This window comes from Ambystoma mexicanum, chromosome 13 (assembly GCF_040938575.1).
Source record: "Ambystoma mexicanum isolate Mex_15411 chromosome 13, UKY_AmexF1_1, whole genome shotgun sequence".
Classification (NCBI taxonomy): domain Eukaryota; kingdom Metazoa; phylum Chordata; class Amphibia; order Caudata; family Ambystomatidae; genus Ambystoma; species Ambystoma mexicanum.
The window spans coordinates 57422163-57446422 of record NC_090938.1 but is presented as its reverse complement, the minus strand read 5'-3'; the positions used below and the strand labels follow the sequence as shown (position 1 = coordinate 57446422).

General features: G+C 45.2%; 1 protein-coding gene and 1 long non-coding RNA gene across 5 annotated transcripts in view; one reads left to right on the top strand and one right to left on the bottom strand.

Moving 5' to 3' along the window:
* Positions 1–24260, bottom strand: part of LOC138520848 (uncharacterized) — a 253068-nt gene that overhangs the window by 50046 nt on the left and 178762 nt on the right. The window lies entirely within an intron of this gene.
* Positions 1–24260, top strand: part of LOC138520847 (complement receptor type 2-like) — a 309555-nt gene that overhangs the window by 133335 nt on the left and 151960 nt on the right. For all 4 annotated transcript variants that reach the window (XM_069633222.1, XM_069633219.1, XM_069633221.1 and 1 more), the window contains exons 10-12: positions 4693–4872; positions 8045–8230; positions 21248–21427. In XM_069633222.1, coding sequence (XP_069489323.1) covers positions 4693–4872; positions 8045–8230; positions 21248–21427 — 546 coding nt within the window. The remainder of the gene's footprint in view (positions 1–4692; positions 4873–8044; positions 8231–21247; positions 21428–24260) is intronic.

Genomic DNA, 24260 nt, shown 5'->3' with positions numbered 1-24260 from the left:
GACAAAGAGGTAGTTGGGCAGTTGGATGGATAGGCATATGAATGAGTGGATTGATGGGTGGATGGATGAAGAGGTAGTTGGGCGGTTGGATAGATAGGTAGACAAATGAATGAATGGATGGGTGGGTGAAGAGGTAGTTGGGTAGTTGGATGGATAGGCAGATGAATGAGTGGATCGATGGAAGGATGGATAGCTATGTAGGTAGATGAATTGATGGTTAGGGAGATGTATGGGAGAGGGGATGTAGAGTGGAGAGTTGGATGTGAAGGTGGCTGAAGGGACACTTTGATTAACTGATGAGCAGGCAGATGTGTGGATGTATAGGCAGAATTATGGCTTAATGGCTGAATGAAGCGATGGATTGATGGTCAAGTGGACGCTTGGATGGATGTGAAATGGATGGGTGTACAGATGATATAATTGCCAGAAAGACATGCTAACCAACACATCTTTTTTAGGACTCTTACAAGGACAAAATAAATCAATGTCCTCAGGGTCAAGAAACGTGTAAAAAAATAGCTGTTTTAGTCTGGATGGTTATGCACCAAAGGAGGAGTAAGGGACCCTTGGGAAATTAAAATATAATGCATATCCAAAGCAAAAGCTTTTCTGTTCTCATTAAGTCCAAGTCTTGGCTTAACACAACAAGTGTGTCCTTAGAGCGTCCCAAAATAAACAAAGGTTCCAAAACAAATTTCTCTTGGGGTCCTTCCTGCCCTTTCCAATCCTTAAGCAAAGTCTGTTATTTGTTGTTCCCCTGCAACTTTCTAATGCAGCTAGTGTACGAGAGACCTCCTCCCGGGTATTGAGTCTGAACTGGTATCTCCAGACTGGTTTAGGCTGCAATAGCCTTTTGGAGCTGGTCTTAAACCAATGGAGAGAGAGGCATTGGTAGACTGGAAGCCTCACAAAAGGCTTTACACAGCACTTTGTAGACCTCTCACGTCCTCCCTCCTCAGTTCATGCGCATACTGGGGAGAGTGTCCTCAAAATTCTTACTCAATGCAGGAATGTCCGCCCCTTTCGGCAGGTCACTCCTCTCTACTGCACATTACTCATGGAGATCAGTGTTCCCTCCTATAGACAGTCTTTGGGGTTGGTGCCAGCTCTACCTAGGAAGTAGTAACTTGGCACTCAACATGGAGTGGAGAGGGGTGCCACTAGGTCTGGAAAAGATCCGGGGCTACGCTAGCGTCGGGACTATCAGGACTCGGGACTAGCTTGCCTTTTCGGTTGTAGACCCTGAGCTTCTACCCGGGGATTCAACCAAGTGACCCAAGGCTATAGCCCCCTCAGCAATGCCTCTGGCTGTGCAACTGCCATCCTCAACCTCCTCTGCAACCTGGTGTGTAACACTAGAGAAATCAATGTTTAAATACTTCTCGGCATTCCCCTGCTGGCTCCCTGAACATACACCCCTCCACAGAACAATTCCAATAGTATTATTTTCTAAACCTCTCCTAACTCGAGAGCCTAGGACCTTCCCTTAGGACCTAAACCTCTCGTGGTCCTGTGGGAGATCCTTACATGCAGTCTTTCGCTGCGGCAGATCATCTTTTGCGTTTTGTGGAGGGATATGTTTAATTTCACAGAATGTTTTATTATTTCATTTTATCCCCACTGTTCAAGTATGGTGGCCCTACCCCAATGTTAGGCCCCGGATGAGGCGTATGGCAAGGTACTGCAGCCGTTTTCCCGCATTCTTCTGATGGCCACTTTGCCGCAGGGGTGTAGCTAGGTCTGGAAAAGATCTTGGCCTATGCTAATGTCACGACTGTCGGGACTCAGGGCTAGCTAGCCTTTTGGTTGTAGCCGCTGAGCTTCTATTTGGGGCTACAACCAAAACACCCGGGGTTGTAGTCCCCTTCGCCCCCTCGCTAGCAACGCCTCTGCTTTGCCGCAATTTTAAGCAGTATTTTTATGGGTAGTTAGGGGTTGGGGAAGAGTGGAGAGAAGTGGGTATGCTGTGAAATGCTGCGAAATGCTGCAAAGAATGCGGGGAAATAGCCGCAGTGAGTTGCCTGCCTATCAGGTATATCAGAGCTGCCTGGCGTATCTCCCAGGGTCCAGAGCACAGGCCTAGCCCTGATGTATGATTAGCAAGACAATCTGTAAACCTCTCTGGAGGGCCTGGAAACACCAGGCTAGTGCGAGAAACACTGAACTCTGCATGGAGAGCCAACATGCCCATGCACCCACAGTGGCAGGGGTCTTTTTTCTATTTTAATTTGTTTTGACAATTGGTGTAGATCTTACATCGGAATTCATGTAACCAAGATTTCTATGTTAGAAACACACTCATTACCAAAAAAGAATAGAATGCGCTGTCTTCCATGTCAGGGAGTTACATGCAACATTTACATGGAGGCTTTTTCAGGTGCAAAAACATGTGGGGAAAAACCATCAATTTGATGTATTTGAAATATTCTCAATTTTCCTCCATTCCTGAGTGAAGGTGGCAGCTTTTCAGCAAAAGACATTTATTTTATTTGAAGCATTTATCAAACAATGATAAATAGAGCGCTGTACAGTTTATAAAACAGAAAAAACTATAACGTAGTAACATCAATTCCAACAAGTAGAAAGAAAAACATCCTAAAATCTGCTTATTAAAAATTGACTAAAGATTGTGAAACAAGATATTTAGACGATTCAAAATAAAGATAATTTAGTTGGACCTCATTTGGGAACCAGGTATGTTTTCATATCTTTTCCAAAAATGATGAAAGATTGAGTTTGAGCTGATTGTAGAATAAAAGAAAGACGGTTGCAGGACATTTGGGCTGTAACACTAAAAGTGTGTTTCTGTGTGATAGCTTATTTTTGGCTTTTGGAATCTCAGGGATAAATGTCTCCCGGTTACACAAAGAAGGATAGCCAAAATGTAGCACTTTATTTATTGTACAGCTTAGTTTGAAAGGAATGTGTGTCTCCAATGGGAGCCAGTGCAAAGACTTCAAAATTGGAGACACAAGACGAAACCTCTGGGCTGTTGAATGGAAGGTCAGGCTTAAGTGCCTCAATGTGGTACTTAGTAGTCCAATCAACAAACCGCTTCCGCCATCAACACGGGGCAAAACCAAAGGTTGCACTAAGGTATGAAACAAAGACGAATGAATAAAGTTTTTGATCCTGCAAAGAAGAGCTAGTTTATAGTGAAGTAATTGTGCTTTTGTTGAGACATGAAGTTTAATGGTTAATTTAGAGTCTGAAATAAAGCCCACTGACTTTGCTGTAAGGTTTAATTGTGGATCACCATTACCAATTATCCATCTAGATAACCATAATTGAACTTGTTTTGTAAATTTTGCTAGGCAATAAGAGAAATTGGGCCTCATTACGACCCCGGCGGTAGCTGTGCCGGTAAAAACGGAATGCTGCCGCTGGAGTCGTGTATTTTTTCCGGTCCCTGGCTTTAGGGAATAACCAGGGCATTACACCCCTGGCGGTCCCTGAAGCCAGGCGGCAGAAAATATTACTCCCCATTGAGTCCGCTAGGACTCAATGCGAATGGGGAAGACGGAAGCACTGGTATCATTCATAATGGTGCCGCTGCTTCCGTCAAAGTCTGCGGGCGGGTGCCGTTCCGCCCACCAGGTCAGACCTGGCGGGCGTGACGCCACCCGCCATCAGTTCTCGGAGTGTGCCGGTCCAGTAACAGGGGTGCCAGTAGCCTTTCGGCACCGTTGTTACCGTGAACGGCATACTCCTAATGAGGCCCATTGTGTCTTAGCATCATTTAACTTTAAGGAGAGAAAATTCAGCAGAACCCTTTGACATCTGAAGTAGCATAACCTAAGGTTCTGCCTTCAGGGAAGGTTCAGAATACTCCCCACCAACAATACCCCTAAGTGGTAGCGGGTGGGTAATTGATAAAGAACAGTTTGTGATCTGTGTTAAATTCTTCAAGCTTTCTGGACCATCAAGTGTTTTCGAACTAATCAAATGTCGGATAAGGGATAGGTGTGTGCAAGTGGACATTTTTCCTGCCTCAAAAAGTCTCTTTTGTGCACTGCCCTTTCCGAGTGCACTGATTGTTGATTTGGAGAAGACCATTATGATGAGAACTTTGTGCTTATTGATGCCGAAGGGGATAAGTAACGCAGGCTGCTCTTACTGTTCTGTTATTTTGATAAACTCTTAGACCGTCTTGAATACTATCATTCATTTCTGTTCTCTGTTCATGTCAACACATTGGTTCAAATAATTGTACCTGCAGAGCATTATGTTCTTGACACAATAGAAATGTGTGCCAAATGTATGTCTGTTTGGAAGGCAAAATCCTTTCTCTTGACTCAAAAGATGTATAGTTTAACTCGCCGATCAGTACTTTCTAAGGAAAATTTAGGCAGTACAGCTATGGTGACAATTTGTTGCCATCTTGAAAAATACCACTAAAATGTGAGCATAAGTAAATACCCCAAATAGTTTTCCAAGGCACATATATAGAGTTTTAGATTACAAAAATAATATTGGCCCTAACAACCCGATGGATCCATAATGTATGACAATAGAAGCCCCTCTCTGATCCTCATCCCTTTCACCTTCCATCAAGAAGCCTCTACCAAGGGATATCCTAGCTATTTAGAACAATAAGATTAACCAATTAATACATCTGAAAATGGCTGGCACCGGACTGTACTGTATACATATTATATAACCTTTAAACTCTTCCTTTTCATTTTTTCTTAGACCGCCGATGTCCAAGACCTGCTGTTGAAAATGGAAGACAGATCTCTGGCTTTAAGGTTCTATACCTACTCAGCGATAAAGTTGAGTTTTCGTGCAATGAGGGCTTTATCACCAAAAATGCGCGACACGTTCAATGTGGTGAAGAAAACGAATGGGTCCCTAAACTGCCCATCTGTCAACGTGAGTATGACGCAGAATGAGACTATGCGGTCCCCCCTTTGTAAAATCCCCTCTTGACAGACCTTGTTAAAAAAAAGATTATCTGGTCTAAGTTGGACTAAGCTCAGAGAGACTTGTTGTACATTTATGGGGAGTTCTTGGAAGTTTGATGGGGCTCGGGCAGATTTAATTCAGTCGCATGTTGGGCACTTCCCCCTATATGACAAACCCTCTCTGTCGGATTAAAGATTATTTCCATTGCCTAGGTCATCATCCATATTGTGTGACAAATCGTGAGAATGTGTCTCTTCTCCCAAAGAGGGCCGCCCCATTGAGGCTATGGAGGTGAGCCTGCTTTGCAACACCCTCCATGTGGGTTGAGGATAGTGGGACCTCTCTGGCAGAGACTCCCCCTTTGGGGATAAGGACTCCCGTTCCTGTGAGGAACTGCCTAGAAAACATGCCAATATCACCTTTTCAGATATATCCTATAAAGAGTTATGTGAAGAAAATATCAGTATGTGCTATTGTTAACAGGAAACTAGATATCCCTTTAACTAAGAAATCCCCATTAACTGAGACAAAGAAGAGGACCCGTGGAAGAGAGGAAAAGCCGTACGAGACCGAGAAAAAGGAACACACGACTATGTAGTGAATGAAAGAGGAGGAGCTTGAAGGGGAAAGCGAGAAGCCTGCAAGTTATGAATCAGTTCTGATGTCGACATTGTAGGGGTACTGGACATTCTGCGTCCAAAGCTTGAGAGAGAGAGAGGCGCGAGATGTCTCACAAGGACGAAAAAGGGAAGAAACAAAGTCAGACACTGTGCGTCCTATAAGCTGAGAAGTGAACGAAACAAAGAGTGGTGGCATGACCACAAGGGGCTTGTGGCAGACCAGGCGTCCTATAAACAAGAACGATACCACTCTAGGAATATGGAGCAAGCTGGTAACTGTAAGACTGGAGTGCCTTCAAATCCAATGGCACGGAGGAAGGGACGTTAAGGAAACATTGGAAGCCAACCTGAGAGAGGGATGACCAGGAGAGAACAGAGAACCTGGTGACGTTATCCCTGCCAACCATAGGTAACAGGGAAGACAGGAGACTCGCAAGGAGGATGGAGTATCATGATTCGAATGCTCATACTCGTCCCAGTGCAAATAAGGTTAAAACATAGAGAAACAAATGAGAACGATAACATGACCAATCATACTCGTCCCAGTAAAGATAAAACATTGACCAAGAAATAAGTAAATGAGAATAATTCTTGGCGAGTTTATACTTGTACCAACCAAGGTCGAAGAGTGACCAATAGAAGAGCAAATAAGAATCATTATTGGAACCACCCTACTCATCCCAGTAAAGGAGAAGAGTCTATCAAAGTATGGTCTGGAAGAACAAATAGGAGTCATTGTTGGAATTATCATACTTGTCGCAGTAAAAGATTAAGAGACTATATAGTACTAAAAACCAGTGAAGCAAAGACAAATCATTATGGGAATGCTCATACTAGTCCCAGTAAAGAGGAAGAGTACACATTGATGTCTAGAAAAGTGAATGAGAATCGTTACTGGTATGACCTTACTCGTCCCAGTGAGAGGGAGGAAAATATCAGGTTACTACCTAGAAGAGGGAAGGAGAATCGGTATTGCAGCGTTCATACCCATAGCAGTCAAGAAAGACTAAATAAAGAAGGGAAGCCAGGGAGAAGAGAAGAATCCAAAGAGGAGGATGAAACAGTATATAGACACCAAGGAGATGTCCAAAGAAAAGATAAAATGTGTGAATTGTATACAAGCAGAGAGGCTTGTATCAATGGAGAGGCTTGTAAATGCTTGATAGCCCTAACAGGGGAGAGGGGGAAACCCCTTATTGAGAAAGAAAAGACAAAAGGAAAACAAGAGAAGAACTGAAAACTATAATTATACAGAAGAGAGAGGAAAACCCAAGAAAGTATTGAATGAAATGTATGAATTGATAAAAGCAGCCCAGAGAGACTATTTGAAGATATCCTATTAGACGTGACTACACCAGGAGAAGGGAGTCATTCTCCTTTCCTTAGGTATTAGGTTAGTGGTAGGGTGAGACAGCCTTAGAGTTGGACGTGGACAGATTATTTAAAGATTTTCACTGACAAATGACGAGCACCTTAGTTAGTTAGTTAGGGAGGGACGCCTCATAGAATAGGGAAAGATAGACTTTTATCCTTTTCATTAATAAACAGTCCAGTGAAAGAAATCATTGGCCCGTGTCTTTCTTCTGACCCTCCACAGTTGACTCTTCTTTTTTCCTGCTCATATAGATGTGGTTTGCATGTGTTACACCTTTTAGATACGTTTTTTAGTCAAGAGTAGGTGTAATCTTGGACCTGTAGTTTTGCGATTGCCCTCACATGCATGGGCCGTCCGGTCCCTTTGAGGTAATAGCAAAATTAAATGGAAGCACGATGCAAGTTCCACTCTTTCCTGTGCAATGAGAGGTCTGCAATAGTTGGCTCTGCTGATGTTTTGGACTATAACTCCCACCAACTTTAGCCTGTATAGCCAAATATGAGCCTTCATGGGAGTTGTAGTCCAAACTATCTGGAGAGTTACAGACTTGATTCATCACCATTGCTTATGCTGACTAGACCTGAAAGTTATTTCAAGTCCAAAACATTTGGAGAGCCACTGTCTGCCGATCCCTGATACACAATCATCCTTGCACAGGATAGTAGTGAACCTCCTCCAACTGGACAGAAAGCATTAATTGTGCACAGCCTATCCTGGAGTTCCATATACCAACAACTGCAACTTCCGTCCCAGTTGTTCTTGACTTAAGGATGGAACAGGAGGTGAGGATGGGGTCGCAGAAAGGTGCAGTCGCCCCACTCAGCATACAAAGTGTCTTGCATTGAAACATTAAGTCTATGATCCATGATAGCTATGCATTAAGGTTTGTGGCACTTTAATGCCGCCAGCGGATAGTGTATTTTATTTTAATTGGTTATTTATAACGTGCTTAATACCCAGAAGTTTCTAAGCGCGGACCCGGGGATCGAACCTGTGTTGCTCCGCATCGTCTTGCTTCCAAGGCGAGCGTGTTGCCCCCGACCTACCCTCCCGAGACAAGTAGAATAATCATGTAAGGAGGAATTGTCAACCATGCTGGTGAGTGCACTGAAACCCTTCTCTTTTCCTTCCCCCCCCCATTCAGCCATTGTTTGTGGACCACCACCCCGCATAGAGAATGGAACTCACGATGGGTTGGACCGAGAAGAGTTTGAATACCGCAAAGTTGTGAGGTACCGCTGTGCCAAGGAAGAGCTTTCAATGATTGGGGCGGATACCATCCAGTGTGTTGGCGAGGATCAATGGAGTGGGCCCGCGCCCCGGTGCAAAGGTACAAATGATTGACTCTAGCTGCCTTACGTGTGGGGGAGGTGGCAGGAGGGACCAGGTTATTTTGCCAAGAGGAGCAGGACCTTAAACTTCAGACCATGAATTTAGGCTGGAAATAAGGGTATTGGACAGCGATAAACAGCTGAGTGAGGTGAGCTACCAATGGAGAGATATTTGTGCCAACTGTAAGGTAAGAAAGACCCCTTTTCATTCTCATCCATACCACTGACTGATATTATTGAAGCACCAAAAGCTCATTTATGTATGTGGTGATGCCGAAACGGTCCAGGCTATATGTTCACATAATGTCATGAGAGTAATGTTATGTTATGTTACTTGGCATTTATATAGCGCTCTATATATCATTGGTATGACCTCAAAGCGCTGGTAAGTTGAACGCCCTCGGGAACCATAGTTCTGGTCAGTAGAGAGAGATAATGTCGTAGAGTGCGTGGGTGCACCAGATATGTGTGCAGCTGATGTAATTGCCTGGTGGTAGCTGCATCCTAGCGTTAGGTGTGGTGCTGAAGATATCAGTTGGATGTGTGAGTCTCGTGGGTGGACACCCAGACTGGGCTCTGGCTGTCTTAGGCCTGAAGGACGCATATGTGAGCAACAAGGCGGAATGTGCTCGGCTAGCTGCGTTTTATTAGGGTGATGAGAGGTTCATGGGGGCGTGTTTCTATGTGAACAGCTAGGCCGAATTAATCAGGCGTATAGCTGTGTTCTAGTTGTATGATGGTGTATAGTAGAGAGTAAGCGTAGAGATGCGATATGATGGTTATCTTTAAAGCGCCCAAGACCAGGCATGAGCACAGGATGGCAGGGGACACACGGACACATAGAGGCAGGGGCTAGGTTTGCAGTGACAGGAGGGGGATACAGATATATAGCAACAGCATGGGGAACAGGAAAGCAGGGTACATAGTCATACACGTGTGGGGTATGTTAACATTTACATTCACATTTCTGTCTAGATGCGGTTCAGGATTATGTTCACAACTCCACTCAAGTGTGGGACAAGCTAACATTTGCATTTCTATCTAGACGTGACTCAGGCCAATGTTCGCGATTTCATCAAAGTGGGGCACCTACTTCCATCCAGAAGTCCCTCGAGTGAGGAACATGCCCGCATTCACAGTTCCATCTAAGTGTGGTACATGCTGGGACATGCTAACATTCACATTTCTATCCAGATGTGACTCAGGCTAATCGCTCATGATTTCATCTAAGTGTGAATGAAGTGCAATGGATCAAGCACCTGGGAAGGAAGATATTAGATCAGATGCAGACTAAGTCCCACAATTATAGAAGCATGACTCAGGAAGCTGATCTCAGTGCTGATCTTGATGACAGAATATATAGTGAATGTTTATCCTGTGTGGGTCTGTGGGAGGCTAACAGTCACAATTCTTAGTGAGTGCGGCATTGCAAACATTCACAATCCTGTCTGGGTCCGGTTCTGGCAAATGTTCGCAATTCTAACCAAGTGTGGCATTGCTAAAATTCACAATCCTGTCTGGGTCTGGCGCAGGCTATTGTTCACAATTCTAACCAAGTGTGGCATTGCTAACATTGACCATCCTCTCTGGGTCTGGCACAGGCTAATGTTCTCAATTCTAACCAAGTGTGGCATTGCTAACATTCACAATTTTGAGCAAGGGTAATGTTGAGTGGTAGGGTTTTCCGGAGTAGAGTAATTGCTCTACTCCCCACCCATGCCACGCTTACTGTTTGGTTGCTCCTGGTTGACGGCTGGTTGCTGCTTCCCCTGCGGACACCGGCTGACACTACCTGGAGCCGCCTCTGTAGGAGCCGCCCTTTGCCTTGGGCCCTTAGCCGCAGGGGCTGCTAGGCAGAGGGCTGCCCTGGAGAGGTCAGTAATGACTTAGGTGGAGAACCAATCACGGGCGGTGGGCGGGATGGGAGGCGGGAGGTGGGGGAGGCAGGAAAGCGACTCAAGGGCAATGCAGGGGCCGGGGGGGAGCAATACTATTTAAATAAAACCAATATTGGGCCAAATGGGCCAAGATGGGCACAGCACTTACCAGCCTGGAATCAGGAAATATAATAGCTTGTAAGGAGCACTACTTTGTGCCATTTTTGCGTGCTCTTGACCTAAGATCTGTTTACTGTCAGTGATGGGACACAGAGTGAGACACGTCTGGTAGGCGCAGAGGGGTTTGTGATAGGGCTAAAACAGGGTTCACCAACTCCAGGTCTCGAGGGCTGGATCCATGTCGGATTGTCAGGCTACCCTCATTAATATTCATGAGATAAATTTACAATGTATGCAAATTTGTGCTCATGAATATTGATGAGGGATATCCTGAAAACCTGTCGGGTTTCCGGCCCTTGAGGCCTGGAGTCGGACAACTCTGGGCTAAAAGATGCTGTGGGCCATCTAGCGAGCTCCAAGGGGCACTGCAGTTTTTTGTATTGTGATGGTGGTGCGGGCAGGTGCAAGGCTGCAGTGTGTACAGGGGTTCTTTGTAGTCTAGCTGTTTTAATAGATTGAAGGTGAGTTGCAAGTTGTTAGTTGGCGGCAGGTCGAGGTAGTTATGTCTGCAACCTTCGGCTCTATCGATGTTTTGGACTTTGATTCCCATGATCTCTCACCATTGACTATGCTTGCTGGGGTTCATGGGAGTTGTAGTGCAAAACGTCTGGCGAGGCAAAGGTTGAAGACCCTTGAGACTGAACCAGAAAAGTGTAATCTTTCCATTGGCACTCTGGGAATGTTTTGTATTGGCAAAATTAGTTGTGATGGGGGGCTCTTGCTGTTCTTTGTTTGGATGGTCGATCAGGAGGGTCTTGAGGAATCTGGTCTCCATGGTTGACAAGTTAGACTGACACAGGAGGGTTTAGGTTAGTTGGCGTGCAAGAGGTAAGTTACAGTGGCAGTGATGGGTTCAATTCTTGCATCATGGTGTGTAAAGGACAAGCAGCGGAGTGAGAGCAGAATACAGCGCTATTTGCAGGGACGTCATTTGGGGGTCAGCAGGGGTCGCCACTGTGACCCCTGAGGTCTCCCTGGCTACCCCTAATAAAAACTAAAAAGAAAAATAAATATATATATATATTTTTATTGAAGCTCCCGTGCTGTGGCTTGTGCCATGTGGCTCTTTGTTTCTGGAGTGCCTGGCTTTCTTGTTCAGGCCTCTTTAAAAAAACTGGGGGTTCCACAAGTGTAACACTTTGAGCAGTGACCCTAAATAAGAAAGAATAGGAATAACAAATAATTTGTCTTTCTGGAATTCTATACAATAATTGATAGACTCATTAAAGGTTTATTTTAGGCGCATTTCAGGGGGTGACTCACTGATTTAGTCCGTCCTTGAACACCTCAAATTCACAATGCAGACAAAAACATCCAAAAAGCATTTAGAGTAGAATGAGCATCCATTGCTGACTATGTATTTTGCTTTTCACAAGTTGCAATTTTAGCATGTTATTTTAGCTGTTGTCTCCATTAGGATCATCGCAAGACATTCCAAAGCACGTAAAGCGTCCCTTGCTTTCAGTGTGCCACTATTTAGGCTTTGTTGTAATGTGTCTATCTTTCCTGGCATGCTGTTTATTTGCATCTATGAGGTAACGAGTACGGGAATTTGCTTTCTGACTTTGAGAACAATCCGACATGTAATTGTTCATCTTACAATAGCCGGTAAAATAGTTCAGTGGGTTGAGCGCTCGCTGCTGCAATGTGTTTGTGATCTGCAGGTTCTACTCCCAGTGAGGTCAACTCAGCCTTTCATCCTGCTGATGCTGATAAATGAGTACCAACACAGGTTGGGTGATATTGTATGTACATTTGTTCTACATAAAGCGCTTAAGCGTAAGTGCTATATAATAACACATCATTACCATTTGGTCGTGGACGTCTGTTTGCATTCACAGTAATTTGGGAATATGGGCCTATACGCACTGATATTAATGATACATATGGTGATCGATTTTTGTGTGAACTGTGTATCACATTACAGTGATATTGTAACCATATTTTTCGTAGTGTACTTAGGAACAATGCTATGTGATGGCACTTCCTGTTTTGTCGAGGGTTGAACGGTCGTGTTCCATCGCTTCCTGTGATGTCCCTTCGGGGGTGGGGTCAAATTACATCACTTCCTTTGAGGTCAAGGGTCGTGTGATGTCACTTCTGCTACCCCTGGCATTTTGGTGAAATGACGTCCCTGGCTACTTGTGCTACGGTCCAGTCTAGTCTTCGTGAGTGGGTATGGGATGCCTGAGCACGTGTTTGTGATGATAAGGATTTTGAGGGACTTTGCCAATAAGGTCCCATACGAGAGTGTTCTTGAAATAATAATGATAATAATAATAACATTATAGCTGTATCCTCAGCATGCAAGAATGTGTTGTCTCATAAATCATAGAGGAATTGAGTCTACCTAAAAACGGCTGCAGTTTATTTTCCTACCACAAGTGAGCTGTGACATCACACCTCATTCGTAATATGACAATCCCTTTTTACAGCCGACTCGTAATGTTCTAAAGCCATTTGACATCTCCAGCCATCATTGTCTGTTGCCTCTCATTTTCTACAAGAGTGCGTGCTGCGCTGCTGGGGCAACTGATCCGAGCAGGAGGTCCTTCTGCCTGAAGCAGGACCGGTGCCAGGGTCTTGATAAGCAAGCAGGAAAGGCAAAGCAGAAAATGAAAATGAGTCAGAAACTTGGCAGATAAGGTTCATGGGCGAGAAATAATAATTTAACTCTGCTTTTAATTGAAACTTTTGGAAAAATCAATTATGAAAAAAATCGGCTCGTCCCAGCTGCATCACGGACAATAGCATAGACCAACCACTTATGGACTAGGCGATCAGGTGACAAGAGCGTGTGTCATCACTTCTGAACTCCCTAGTGGCATCCAGTCAGGGGCGTCCCAGTGAAGGGCGGAACTGTGAAGGGTGAAGACCAGTCATTGGCCAGCCTCTTTGCCTTTTCCCCTATGAGCCTTTGCTTTTGCCTTCCTCCCTGCAGCACCCTGTGAGTACACCCAGCTTCCTAATTACTGTGCTTTCTCTCCACACTGCGCTACTCACCTATAATGCATTCACTCCTGCTCCTCCTACTTGCCTCTCCCTATGCTTTCTGCAATCCCGCTACAACTTTCTCCTAAGGGTGCAGAAGTAAGACTCTGCCACGGAGGGGTCATGGTGGCTGGTATACACTATTGTTCAAGTGAAAAAATGAAAAGGAAGCCCTCATCTTGCCCTAACTCTAAGAGGGAGTTCCCTGCCTCAACTAACATTACTAATGTCATGGTCAGGATATCAAAAGCAAAAGTCCCAATTTCCAATGTCAGAATCCTAGCTCTGTCCCTCACACTTTAAGTTTCATCTAAATGAAAAGAAGGTCTTCCTAGCCCAGATAATTAACTCCCTTTCCCTGGATAAAAAGACAGTTCTGCGTTTATCAGTTCCTGCAGTGTTGGTGGAATATCTTGCTTCCCCAACCTTCTTTAGGCTTGTAACACAGTTCAACAATTGGTGGGGAAGTGTCTCTGTTCCACAACTGGCCCTCTTCAGGCTTCTTCTTACTCTCCGGGGTCCCCGACCTTGATTGGCAGACCTGGCATTTTTCCCACCAGGCACTGTGATGAAGAAGAGTGGCTTGGATGCTTCTCCAAGCTGTGGTGGGCCCCTGACTCTGGTTGGCAGACCTGGTTCCCTACTATCAGGCACTGTTACGAATAAGAGTGGCTTTTATGCTTTTCCAAGCTGGGGTGGGCCCCTGACCCTGGTTGACAGGCCTGGGTTCCTCCTACCAAGCACTGCAATGAAGAAGAGTGACTTGGATGCTTCTCCAAGCTGTGGTGGGCCCCTGACTCTGGTTGGCAGACCTGGTTCCCTACTACCAGCCACTGTTACGAAAAAGGGTGGCTTTGATGCTTTTCCAAGCTGGGGTGGGCCCCTGACCCTGGTTGGCAGTCCTGGTTTCCTCCTACCAGGCACTTGCGACGAAGAAGAGGAGTTTGGATGCTTCTTCAAACTCTGATGGGTCCTTGACCCTGGTTGGCAAACCTGATGTCCTTCTCTATCAGGTTTATTCACCTGTCAAGCTCTGTGTTCCTCTGTATTATTCTCACAGTTCTCTTTATGATTTCCTGATTTTACATACAGACTTGGTTTACTCCCCTGCCAAGTACTGTCTTCATATGTACCACCCTCGCAGTTCTCTTTATTGTTTCTCTTATGTGACAGTCCTGGGTCACCTTGCCTCCAAGCACAGCCGCGAAGAAGATTATACCTTCTTGGTATTTGGTATGTCCTTTTCTTGTAAGGGTCCCAAACGCTAATCACCTTGTTACTGTAGCTTGGTAAAGTTTGATCCACTATGTTTCTCAGGGTTTCTTGTACCTTCTGCCTGTCCCCAACCACAGGCTCAGCCACCCAAATACCTTTAGGGTCTTGGCTGCAGCCCTCTGGTTGATGCAGGCTTCCCAGGGTCCGTCATTGCTTTGCCGGCTTTCTGGGGCTCTCTCTTTGGCTTGCTGCAGCAGCTCTACAGCTTCAGACCCACTTCGGCTTCTCCCTTCTCTCCAGAACACGTGTTCCTATTGTGCTGTGCTGCTGGAGCTTCCTGCAGCCAGCACTTCGACTTTCTCTGTGCATCCCGTGGAGACCACCCCTTCAGCGTCTCTATGCCTGGGTCTGCTCCTGCTGCCTACCTCTGCAAGCTTAGGTCCCCTCTTGCGGCTCCTCTCCATAGCATCTGACATTTTGGGTAAGTCCTTTGGCAGTTTTTATGCCCCTTCCTATCCAGGTCTGCAGTTGAAAGCTAGACCATTCAGGTCAGTTCCTTGGAGTGATCCCTGCATATCCACACCTCTTCCTTGTCTCAGTCCTTTCTTGTTTTGGATCATGATGTTCATCCCTATTCTTCCACGGCTCAGTCCTTTCTACTTCTTGCCTACTACAGAAGTATATGGGATCGGAGGGTAGGAGGTGAAGAGAGTGGGGCTGAAGGAGAGGTGGGGGTGTTATGTGAATATTGCGTTCTCCCAAAATAGTCATCCCCTCCCATGAGATCCACCTCGTGATCACCACCCCCATGGGGACTATCGGACAGCGGCCTCACCTTCCTGGCCTCATGGAAAGGGGCTCCCCTTATGGAAGCAGTGATGACATACTGGGATTCCTCGCATATCCCTATTATAAAACTCACAAATTGAAAAACTCCCACTACTCCATCTCTCTTCCACCTCCTTCTACGAAACAAAGCCGATAAGCTAACCACGTCTTCTCTAACACCTAGCCACCTCACCTCTCTTCCCCTGAGACTCAACGTCTCTTTGCTTCCTTACCTAATCAACTGAACATTGCACTCTGGAATATTCCATCTGTATGTAACAAAACCTCCTTTATCACTGACCACTTTTACTCCAGCTCTCCTCCCCTAGACCTTCTTGCTATTACTGAAACCTGGATATTTCCATCTGACACTGCCACTCTGGCGGCCCTACATGACTCCAAACTATCCTTCATCCACTCTCCTCCACTTACTGGCAGAGATGGAGGCATCAGACACCTACTCTTTTCCTGCCTCAATGCCTCACAAATTTCCAATGCCATTTCCTCTCTTTTGATTCCCCTATCTTAAAGCCTTCCCTCTGCAACCACTTCTCAGAAATCTCACCTTTTACCAAAAGAAAATTTAAAACTTCTCCCATTCTTCCCTTTCTCGCTGACCTACACTTCTCACTCTTCTCCTTCACACCTGCTTCCTCTTCCACCATCACTGCCTTCTCAGCTTTCTATACCTACTATATGACTCATTCTCCTCTCACCTCCCACTGCTTACTTTCACCCCTAAGTCTCAGCATCCTCAACCATGGGACACCCCATTCATACACTCTCTCCACACAGACATGTGTTGGCTACTGTGCAAATGGAGATTCTAAGTGATCCGGCCGCGGCTGATTTTGCCGTGGCCGGAAAGTTTTCATGAGAAAGGTGCAAACTACACCTTTCTCATGTGAACACACTGACATACTATGGGGGCTGCAGGGGTTTCCCCCACAACCCCTGCTCACTATACTTTAAAGTATAGTGAGGGGGGTGTTGCGGGGGACACCCCTGCAGCCCCTGTTTTTTTTTGTGGGGGTGCTGCGGGGGTGTCCCCCACAAACCCCGCTCACTATGCCACACAGTATAGTGAGTGGGGTGCTGCGGGGGACACACCCGCAGTCCCACAGTCTTTATTTTTTTTTTTTACTTACCTGCAATGCTACCACCAAAGGTTCGAACTTTTGGTGTTTGATCCTTTGGTGGTAGCATTTTTCAGTCAGTTTGTACGGTCGTACCTTTTTTTTCGGTCCGATCGTACAAAACCCAAATGGAGGCATACACGCTCGCATTAGAACCTGCAACTCAACCTCTCTGCCCTGAACTCTCTCAAGGCTTTCTCACCATTGGGAACCACCATGTAGCCAAGGTGAGTTAACCCCAAAGCCCGATCCTCAGAGCCTGCCCAAAAGATGTTTTGTGCTTTAATTGGAAATATATACATACAGCGTGATCAGCGCTTCGGTCTACTCCAGAAAGCCCTGCCACTCTACAATACCTTACCTAAGAACATAGCTTGCCAGGCGAATGTCACCTGCATCACCCTCCTAGGGAACACTCAACACTAGCATTCGCCCATTATAAATCTTCTCTAAAGTGTAGGTATATCAAAACATCTGTGTCTGCTTTACATCTAAAACTACTGTATTATATTCTGAAACCTGCTGCATTATGAAACCTAGGCCTTTCTCCCACTATCCAGGACTCGCAAATCTATGCGTTGCCTCCATCTTTATACATGGTTAATATACCATTTACCATTGACCTGCGTCGCACCCAGACAGAAATTAGAATGTTAGCAAGTGCCATAATTAGATAGAATTGTGAATGCTAGCAAGTGCCACACTTGGATAGAATTGTGAATGCTAGCAAGTGCCACACTTGGATAGAATTGTGAATGCTAGCAAGTGCCACACTTGGATAGAATTGTGAATGCTAGCAAGTGCCACACTTCGATTGAATTGTGAACGCCAGCAAGTGCCACACTTAGATAGAATTGTGAATGGTAGCAAGTGTCACACTGAGACAGAATTGTGTACATTAGCCTGCCCCGGACCCAGATAGAACTGTGAATGATAACAATGACCACACTTAGATAGAACTTGTGAACATTAACCTCCGTCGCACCTAGAAAAGAATGTAAATGTTGCCTTCCATCCCATCTAGATAGGTTTGTGAATATTAGCAAGTGCCACACATAGTTAAAATTGTGAATGTCAGCAAGTGCCACATTTAGTTAGAATTATGAACATTATCCTGCGTCACACTCACTCTGCAGGACTCTCAAATCTGGGTATAGCCTCCATCTCTGTCTATTGTACGGTGAAACGTAATGTATTATGCAAGCTAGACCTCTCTCCCACTTTACAGGATTCTCAAATCTAGGTATATCCTCCTTCTTTGTCTACTGTATGGTGAAACGTAATGTATTATGCAAGCTAGACCTCTCTCCCACTTTACAGGATTCTCAAATCTAGTTGTAGCCGCCATCTCTGTCTATTATACGGTGAAAGCCACTTACTGTGGAACCTAGACCTTTCCCCCACTATACGGGGCTCAAATCTAGGTATAGCCTCCATCTTTGTCTATTGTATGGTGAAACGTAGTACTGTGAGACCTGGGCCTCTGCTCCACCATACAGGATTCTCAAATCTAGGCACTTAGCCAAAGTGAGAAGGTCAGCTGCGAGACATATAACTCACTAACAAAAAAGCGAAACATTTCGGCATACTTAACTCACACAAATTTTCACACAACCAACTCTCGCACAGCAAGACGCATGCACTTCACCACACCGCAACAACAAACAAACAACACATAAGCTGCAGCAACAGCACATGAGGACTGACATCGATCCGATACTTGCACGAAAGCTTAGCGCATGGTGTATACCGAACTGAAGCTGCCAACAGGACACCACTTCTCTCACTATCCTACTCTCTCTTCACGTTACTAACCCACCCTGCCTTCTCGTTTCCAGATCCGCCTGAGCGCTTTGGGACCAATTCCATTGGTGACGGTGCGCGGTACAAATACCTTTAACATTTAATATTTAACAATTTAACATATAACAAGTCCACTCTTGACAGATCACAAAGGGAATTACACCTCAACTTTATTGACTCTCACACCAACCATTCTCACTGCTACAGGTCACTGTGAGGGGTCAGGAATGTGAGGCAGACAACTTTTAGATGATTTCTCAAAGTTTTCCATTTTATTAAATCAAAGGTCTCCAGTAACGCGTCACTATCCCTACTCTGATGAAAATTTTGCCTGCCTTATGTGAACTAAGGAAAATATTGTAACAGAGAATCCTCTCACTTATACATAAAATACACAAGAAAAAAAATATATATATGGCAATTCACAACAACAACAATGGTATTCTGTTACCTGAGTAATCTCCTCTTCCCCAGATTTTAAGTTGGATTCAGTTTCATTGGTCAAGAAAAATAAACAAGGAAATCCAGGTTTGCAACAAAGTTTCACTTTATTACTTTACACCTTCAACTTGTCAACAGAAAAGTTCCAGTAATCCAATGTCCAAAAAGAATGCCTCTTTTTCTTCATAGAACAGATATTTCAGTCAAACAAATAGCATCAATGATATTCTTGGTCAGGCTTTGCGCAGCTTTCCTTTCACCATCATAAATCACAATTGGTATCTTTGTCAGGATAACTTCACAGCACTTCTACTGCCACCGGATTTACTTTCAGATCAGGCCCACTTCTACAAAGATTCACCATGCAGGTCTACTCGCCTGCCTGATAGCTTTCCAAATTCAGCAGTGCTTTTGAAGTTCTGAATCTAATGACAACCAAATGTGTAACACAGCTTCAACAGTTTGTAACTTTGTGAGTTTCAACAACTTTTCAGAAATGACAATATTCACATTTGTGCTCCTCAACACCTTCATGTAGGAAGTCACTTTTCTTCCGAACATTCACCTTCAAGAAGGGCAGCCCTTTTTGCCACTTTTGTCTTTCTGCAACATCAACAACCAAAATGCTCTTAAGGATATAATGCCACCTTTCCTCCTTTTGGCTTTGTTAATGTGAGATTTTATACCAGCTTCAATTTTATGAACCAATCACAATGAACAAGCTTCATCCCTTTTTGACATTGCATTCGCCCCTTCTCGTTCTGTTGGCCCCATTAGCTTTGTGGCATGCCTGGTTATTAGTCTCTTTTGACTCTGGGCAATATATACACAGCTATAGGCTTTGGCAATGCTTGTATCACTGTTGGCTGCAGGGAATGCTGTACCACTCTTGGCTATAGGCAGTGCTTGTACCACCCTTGGCTGTGGGCAATGCTTGTTCCCTGGAACTCCCACTTCTTAAAGTTCAGTCACTTCAATTCTGTTTTACAATGCTTTCTACTGCTTCACCAACGACTCTTCAGTTAACTTTCACTTCAGAATCAATTTTAGTCACACGTGATAGTATTTCATTTGTTTTATGCAATCTAATGTTTAATTAGCGCCATTCAGATCGTTTCATTCATATGTGAGTGCTACTTATATTGCCTTCATTTTCTGACAAGCAACGGTCAGTTTAGCAGCACTTACCTCATACGCGAGTGATTCTTCTTTGCTACTGTTGCCTGCATTTGTTTGAGCAAGGGAGTAGAATGCTCTGTAACACTGGCTTCTGTCTTCGATCCCTTCGCGTGCTGAAGGACTTCCACCGCTCCAGCGTCTTCTGAATGGAAACACTTACACTTGAAGCTGTTTTCATTCTTGCCATGCAGTCATGGAGCTCACTTTGCTCTGGAGACCCTCGGCTGCATACAAACTCTCAATCACGGTCTCCTACACGCTTCCTGCTCTGCAGTCTCTGTACTTCAGATTTATAGGGGAAAGGACCCTCTCAGTACAGGCAGCTGCAATCTGCTTGACTAAATTCCCGGGGTCCCTTCTTTCTTGGAACATCTGCTTGGACAAAGTGCTTTCCTTCTGATGCTACTACTGCTGCTGCTCCATCTCCATCTAATGGCCTGCACCTGAGGGGGGCTTTTAAGCCTCTCTACCTCTCTCAGGTGTGGGTTATTAGCCCTAACTAACTGACCACTTCTGAGGCATTGTTTTTCAGGCCTCTTCCTCATCCCAGTACTAAGGGAATTATGGGACTTGAAGTCAACAACAGAATAAGATTTTCATGACAGTTGGTGGGTCTCAGCTACAGAGATTTTGGACCTTCAGTGGCGAGTGAAAATCAGAGCTTCAGCGGTTGCAGAGTGTGGAGATTAGAAATTACTTTGGGGACCCCTTCAGACATGCAAGGAGTGCCAGGGCTTGTCGACTCGGTTCTATGGTTTCTGCGAGACCCACTCCTGCCCACTGAGTATTATGTCTATTTTTCTGTCACCATTCATATATACAAAATTCAATCCCATACACAGGCCAGGCAGGCTATCATGTTTCTTTGATGTGGGTGCCTCTTGTCTAGCCTGATCATGAGTTGTGTGTGTCAGTGTGGAAATGGAATGGCGTGTTGAAAGATTCAATGATGTAGGCCAGGGGACTCATGTTGACATTAAAAAGCCAACTAGGTCAAGATGAACCTTCATGACCAACCACCCAGTCTGCAGGAAGGGTGTCCAAAGTTAATTCAACCATTTTCACCTTGTTGTAGTGGTCAAGGCAGAAGTATTTGAGCCACTCCAAGCCACTTAAGGTTCAAATGAGGAGCAAATCTGCAGCTTTCGAAGCCTGAGCTGAAGGCACCTCTTAATCTTTAATTTGGGGATTCATTGGTGCCAGGATGGGGTGAATCTTTCTACTATGGGAGACTCCCTCAAGTTCAGGAGCTCTTTAAGGACAGAACAACTGGGGACCAAGCAGGGAGACTGCCTCCAGTGAATACATACCTGGGCTCTAGCAAATGACACTGTGTGACGTCTTTCCTTTTGACCTTTCTTTGCAGATGTCCACTGCGAAAGTCCAGTTTTTGCCAATGGAACTATGAAATCTTACTTCCGGGAGCCATTTCGATATGACAACAAGATTACTTTTGAATGCAATGCCTATTTCAAACTGAAAGGCCCTAGTCTGGTTAGGTGTGATGAAAACAGCAAATGGGAACCCGATGTACCTACCTGTATTGGTAAGTAGCTGCAAACACTAGCAATGCTGCTGTGACAGCTGTTTCCAGTATGTTTTGGTCATAGGGCAAGGGCCATGATTGGTAATTTCTGTGTTAAACTGTATTTCACACATTTTCCCTACTACAAATCATTTTCTCTGGAAAGTAATTACTACAGATGAGTGAGCAAAAAGTAAGCTCGGAATAGCACAACAAGGTAAACTGAACTATTTCTAGGCACCTGTATAGTGAAAGACTGAACTACATCTAAGAGGCTGTATGGATGCATTTATGGATGGATCAATCAATGGATGGATGGACGAAGAGGTAGTTGGGCAGTTGGATGGATAGGCAGTGGAATGAGTGGATGGACGGACAGACGGACGGACAGACGGACGGAGAGGTAGTTAGGCAGTTGGATGGATAGGCAGATGAATGAATGAGTGGATGGATGGATAGACGGACGGATGGATGGACGGGCAGGTGGTTGGGCAGTTGGATGGATAGGCAGATGAATGAGTGGATGGATGGCTGAAGAGGTAGGTGGGCAATTTGATGGATAGGCAGATGAATGACTGGATGGATGGACGGATGGACAAAGAGGTAGTTAGGTAGATGAACGAGTGGATGGATGAAAGGATGGATTGTGGATGCATCAATAGCTAGGTAGGTAGATGAATTGATGGATAGGCAGATGAATGACTGGATGGATGGACGGACAGACGTGCAGACAGATGAAGAGGTAGTTGGGCAGTTGGATGGATAGGTGGATGGATGGATGGATGGATGGGTGGACGGACGGACGGACGAACGAACGGACGAATGAAGACGTAGTTGGGCAGTTGGATGGATAGGCAGATGAATGAGTAGATGGATGGACAGACAGACAAAGAGGTACATAGCCAGTTAGATGGTTAGGCAGATGAATGGATGGACGGATGGACAAAGAGGTAGTTGGGCAGTTGGATGGATAGGCATATGAATGAGTGGATTGATGGGTGGATGGATGAAGAGGTAGTTGGGCGGTTGGATAGATAGGTAGACAAATGAATGAATGGATGGGTGGGTGAAGAGGTAGTTGGGTAGTTGGATGGATAGGCAGATGAATGAGTGGATCGATGGAAGGATGGATAGCTATGTAGGTAGATGAATTGATGGTTAGGGAGATGTATGGGAGAGGGGATGTAGAGTGGAGAGTTGGATGTGAAGGTGGCTGAAGGGACACTTTGATTAACTGATGAGCAGGCAGATGTGTGGATGTATAGGCAGAATTATGGCTTAATGGCTGAATGAAGCGATGGATTGATGGTCAAGTGGACGCTTGGATGGATGTGAAATGGATGGGTGTACAGATGATATAATTGCCAGAAAGACATGCTAACCAACACATCTTTTTTAGGACTCTTACAAGGACAAAATAAATCAATGTCCTCAGGGTCAAGAAACGTGTAAAAAAATAGCTGTTTTAGTCTGGATGGTTATGCACCAAAGGAGGAGTAAGGGACCCTTGGGAAATTAAAATATAATGCATATCCAAAGCAAAAGCTTTTCTGTTCTCATTAAGTCCAAGTCTTGGCTTAACACAACAAGTGTGTCCTTAGAGCGTCCCAAAATAAACAAAGGTTCCAAAACAAATTTCTCTTGGGGTCCTTCCTGCCCTTTCCAATCCTTAAGCAAAGTCTGTTATTTGTTGTTCCCCTGCAACTTTCTAATGCAGCTAGTGTACGAGAGACCTCCTCCCGGGTATTGAGTCTGAACTGGTATCTCCAGACTGGTTTAGGCTGCAATAGCCTTTTGGAGCTGGTCTTAAACCAATGGAGAGAGAGGCATTGGTAGACTGGAAGCCTCACAAAAGGCTTTACACAGCACTTTGTAGACCTCTCACGTCCTCCCTCCTCAGTTCATGCGCATACTGGGGAGAGTGTCCTCAAAATTCTTACTCAATGCAGGAATGTCCGCCCCTTTCGGCAGGTCACTCCTCTCTACTGCACATTACTCATGGAGATCAGTGTTCCCTCCTATAGACAGTCTTTGGGGTTGGTGCCAGCTCTACCTAGGAAGTAGTAACTTGGCACTCAACATGGAGTGGAGAGGGGTGCCACTAGGTCTGGAAAAGATCCGGGGCTACGCTAGCGTCGGGACTATCAGGACTCGGGACTAGCTTGCCTTTTCGGTTGTAGACCCTGAGCTTCTACCCGGGGATTCAACCAAGTGACCCAAGGCTATAGCCCCCTCAGCAATGCCTCTGGCTGTGCAACTGCCATCCTCAACCTCCTCTGCAACCTGGTGTGTAACACTAGAGAAATCAATGTTTAAATACTTCTCGGCATTCCCCTGCTGGCTCCCTGAACATACACCCCTCCACAGAACAATTCCAATAGTATTATTTTCTAAACCTCTCCTAACTCGAGAGCCTAGGACCTTCCCTTAGGACCTAAACCTCTCGTGGTCCTGTGGGAGATCCTTACATGCAGTCTTTCGCTGCGGCAGATCATCTTTTGCGTTTTGTGGAGGGATATGTTTAATTTCACAGAATGTTTTATTATTTCATTTTATCCCCACTGTTCAAGTATGGTGGCCCTACCCCAATGTTAGGCCCCGGATGAGGCGTATGGCAAGGTACTGCAGCCGTTTTCCCGCATTCTTCTGATGGCCACTTTGCCGCAGGGGTGTAGCTAGGTCTGGAAAAGATCTTGGCCTATGCTAATGTCACGACTGTCGGGACTCAGGGCTAGCTAGCCTTTTGGTTGTAGCCGCTGAGCTTCTATTTGGGGCTACAACCAAAACACCCGGGGTTGTAGTCCCCTTCGCCCCCTCGCTAGCAACGCCTCTGCTTTGCCGCAATTTTAAGCAG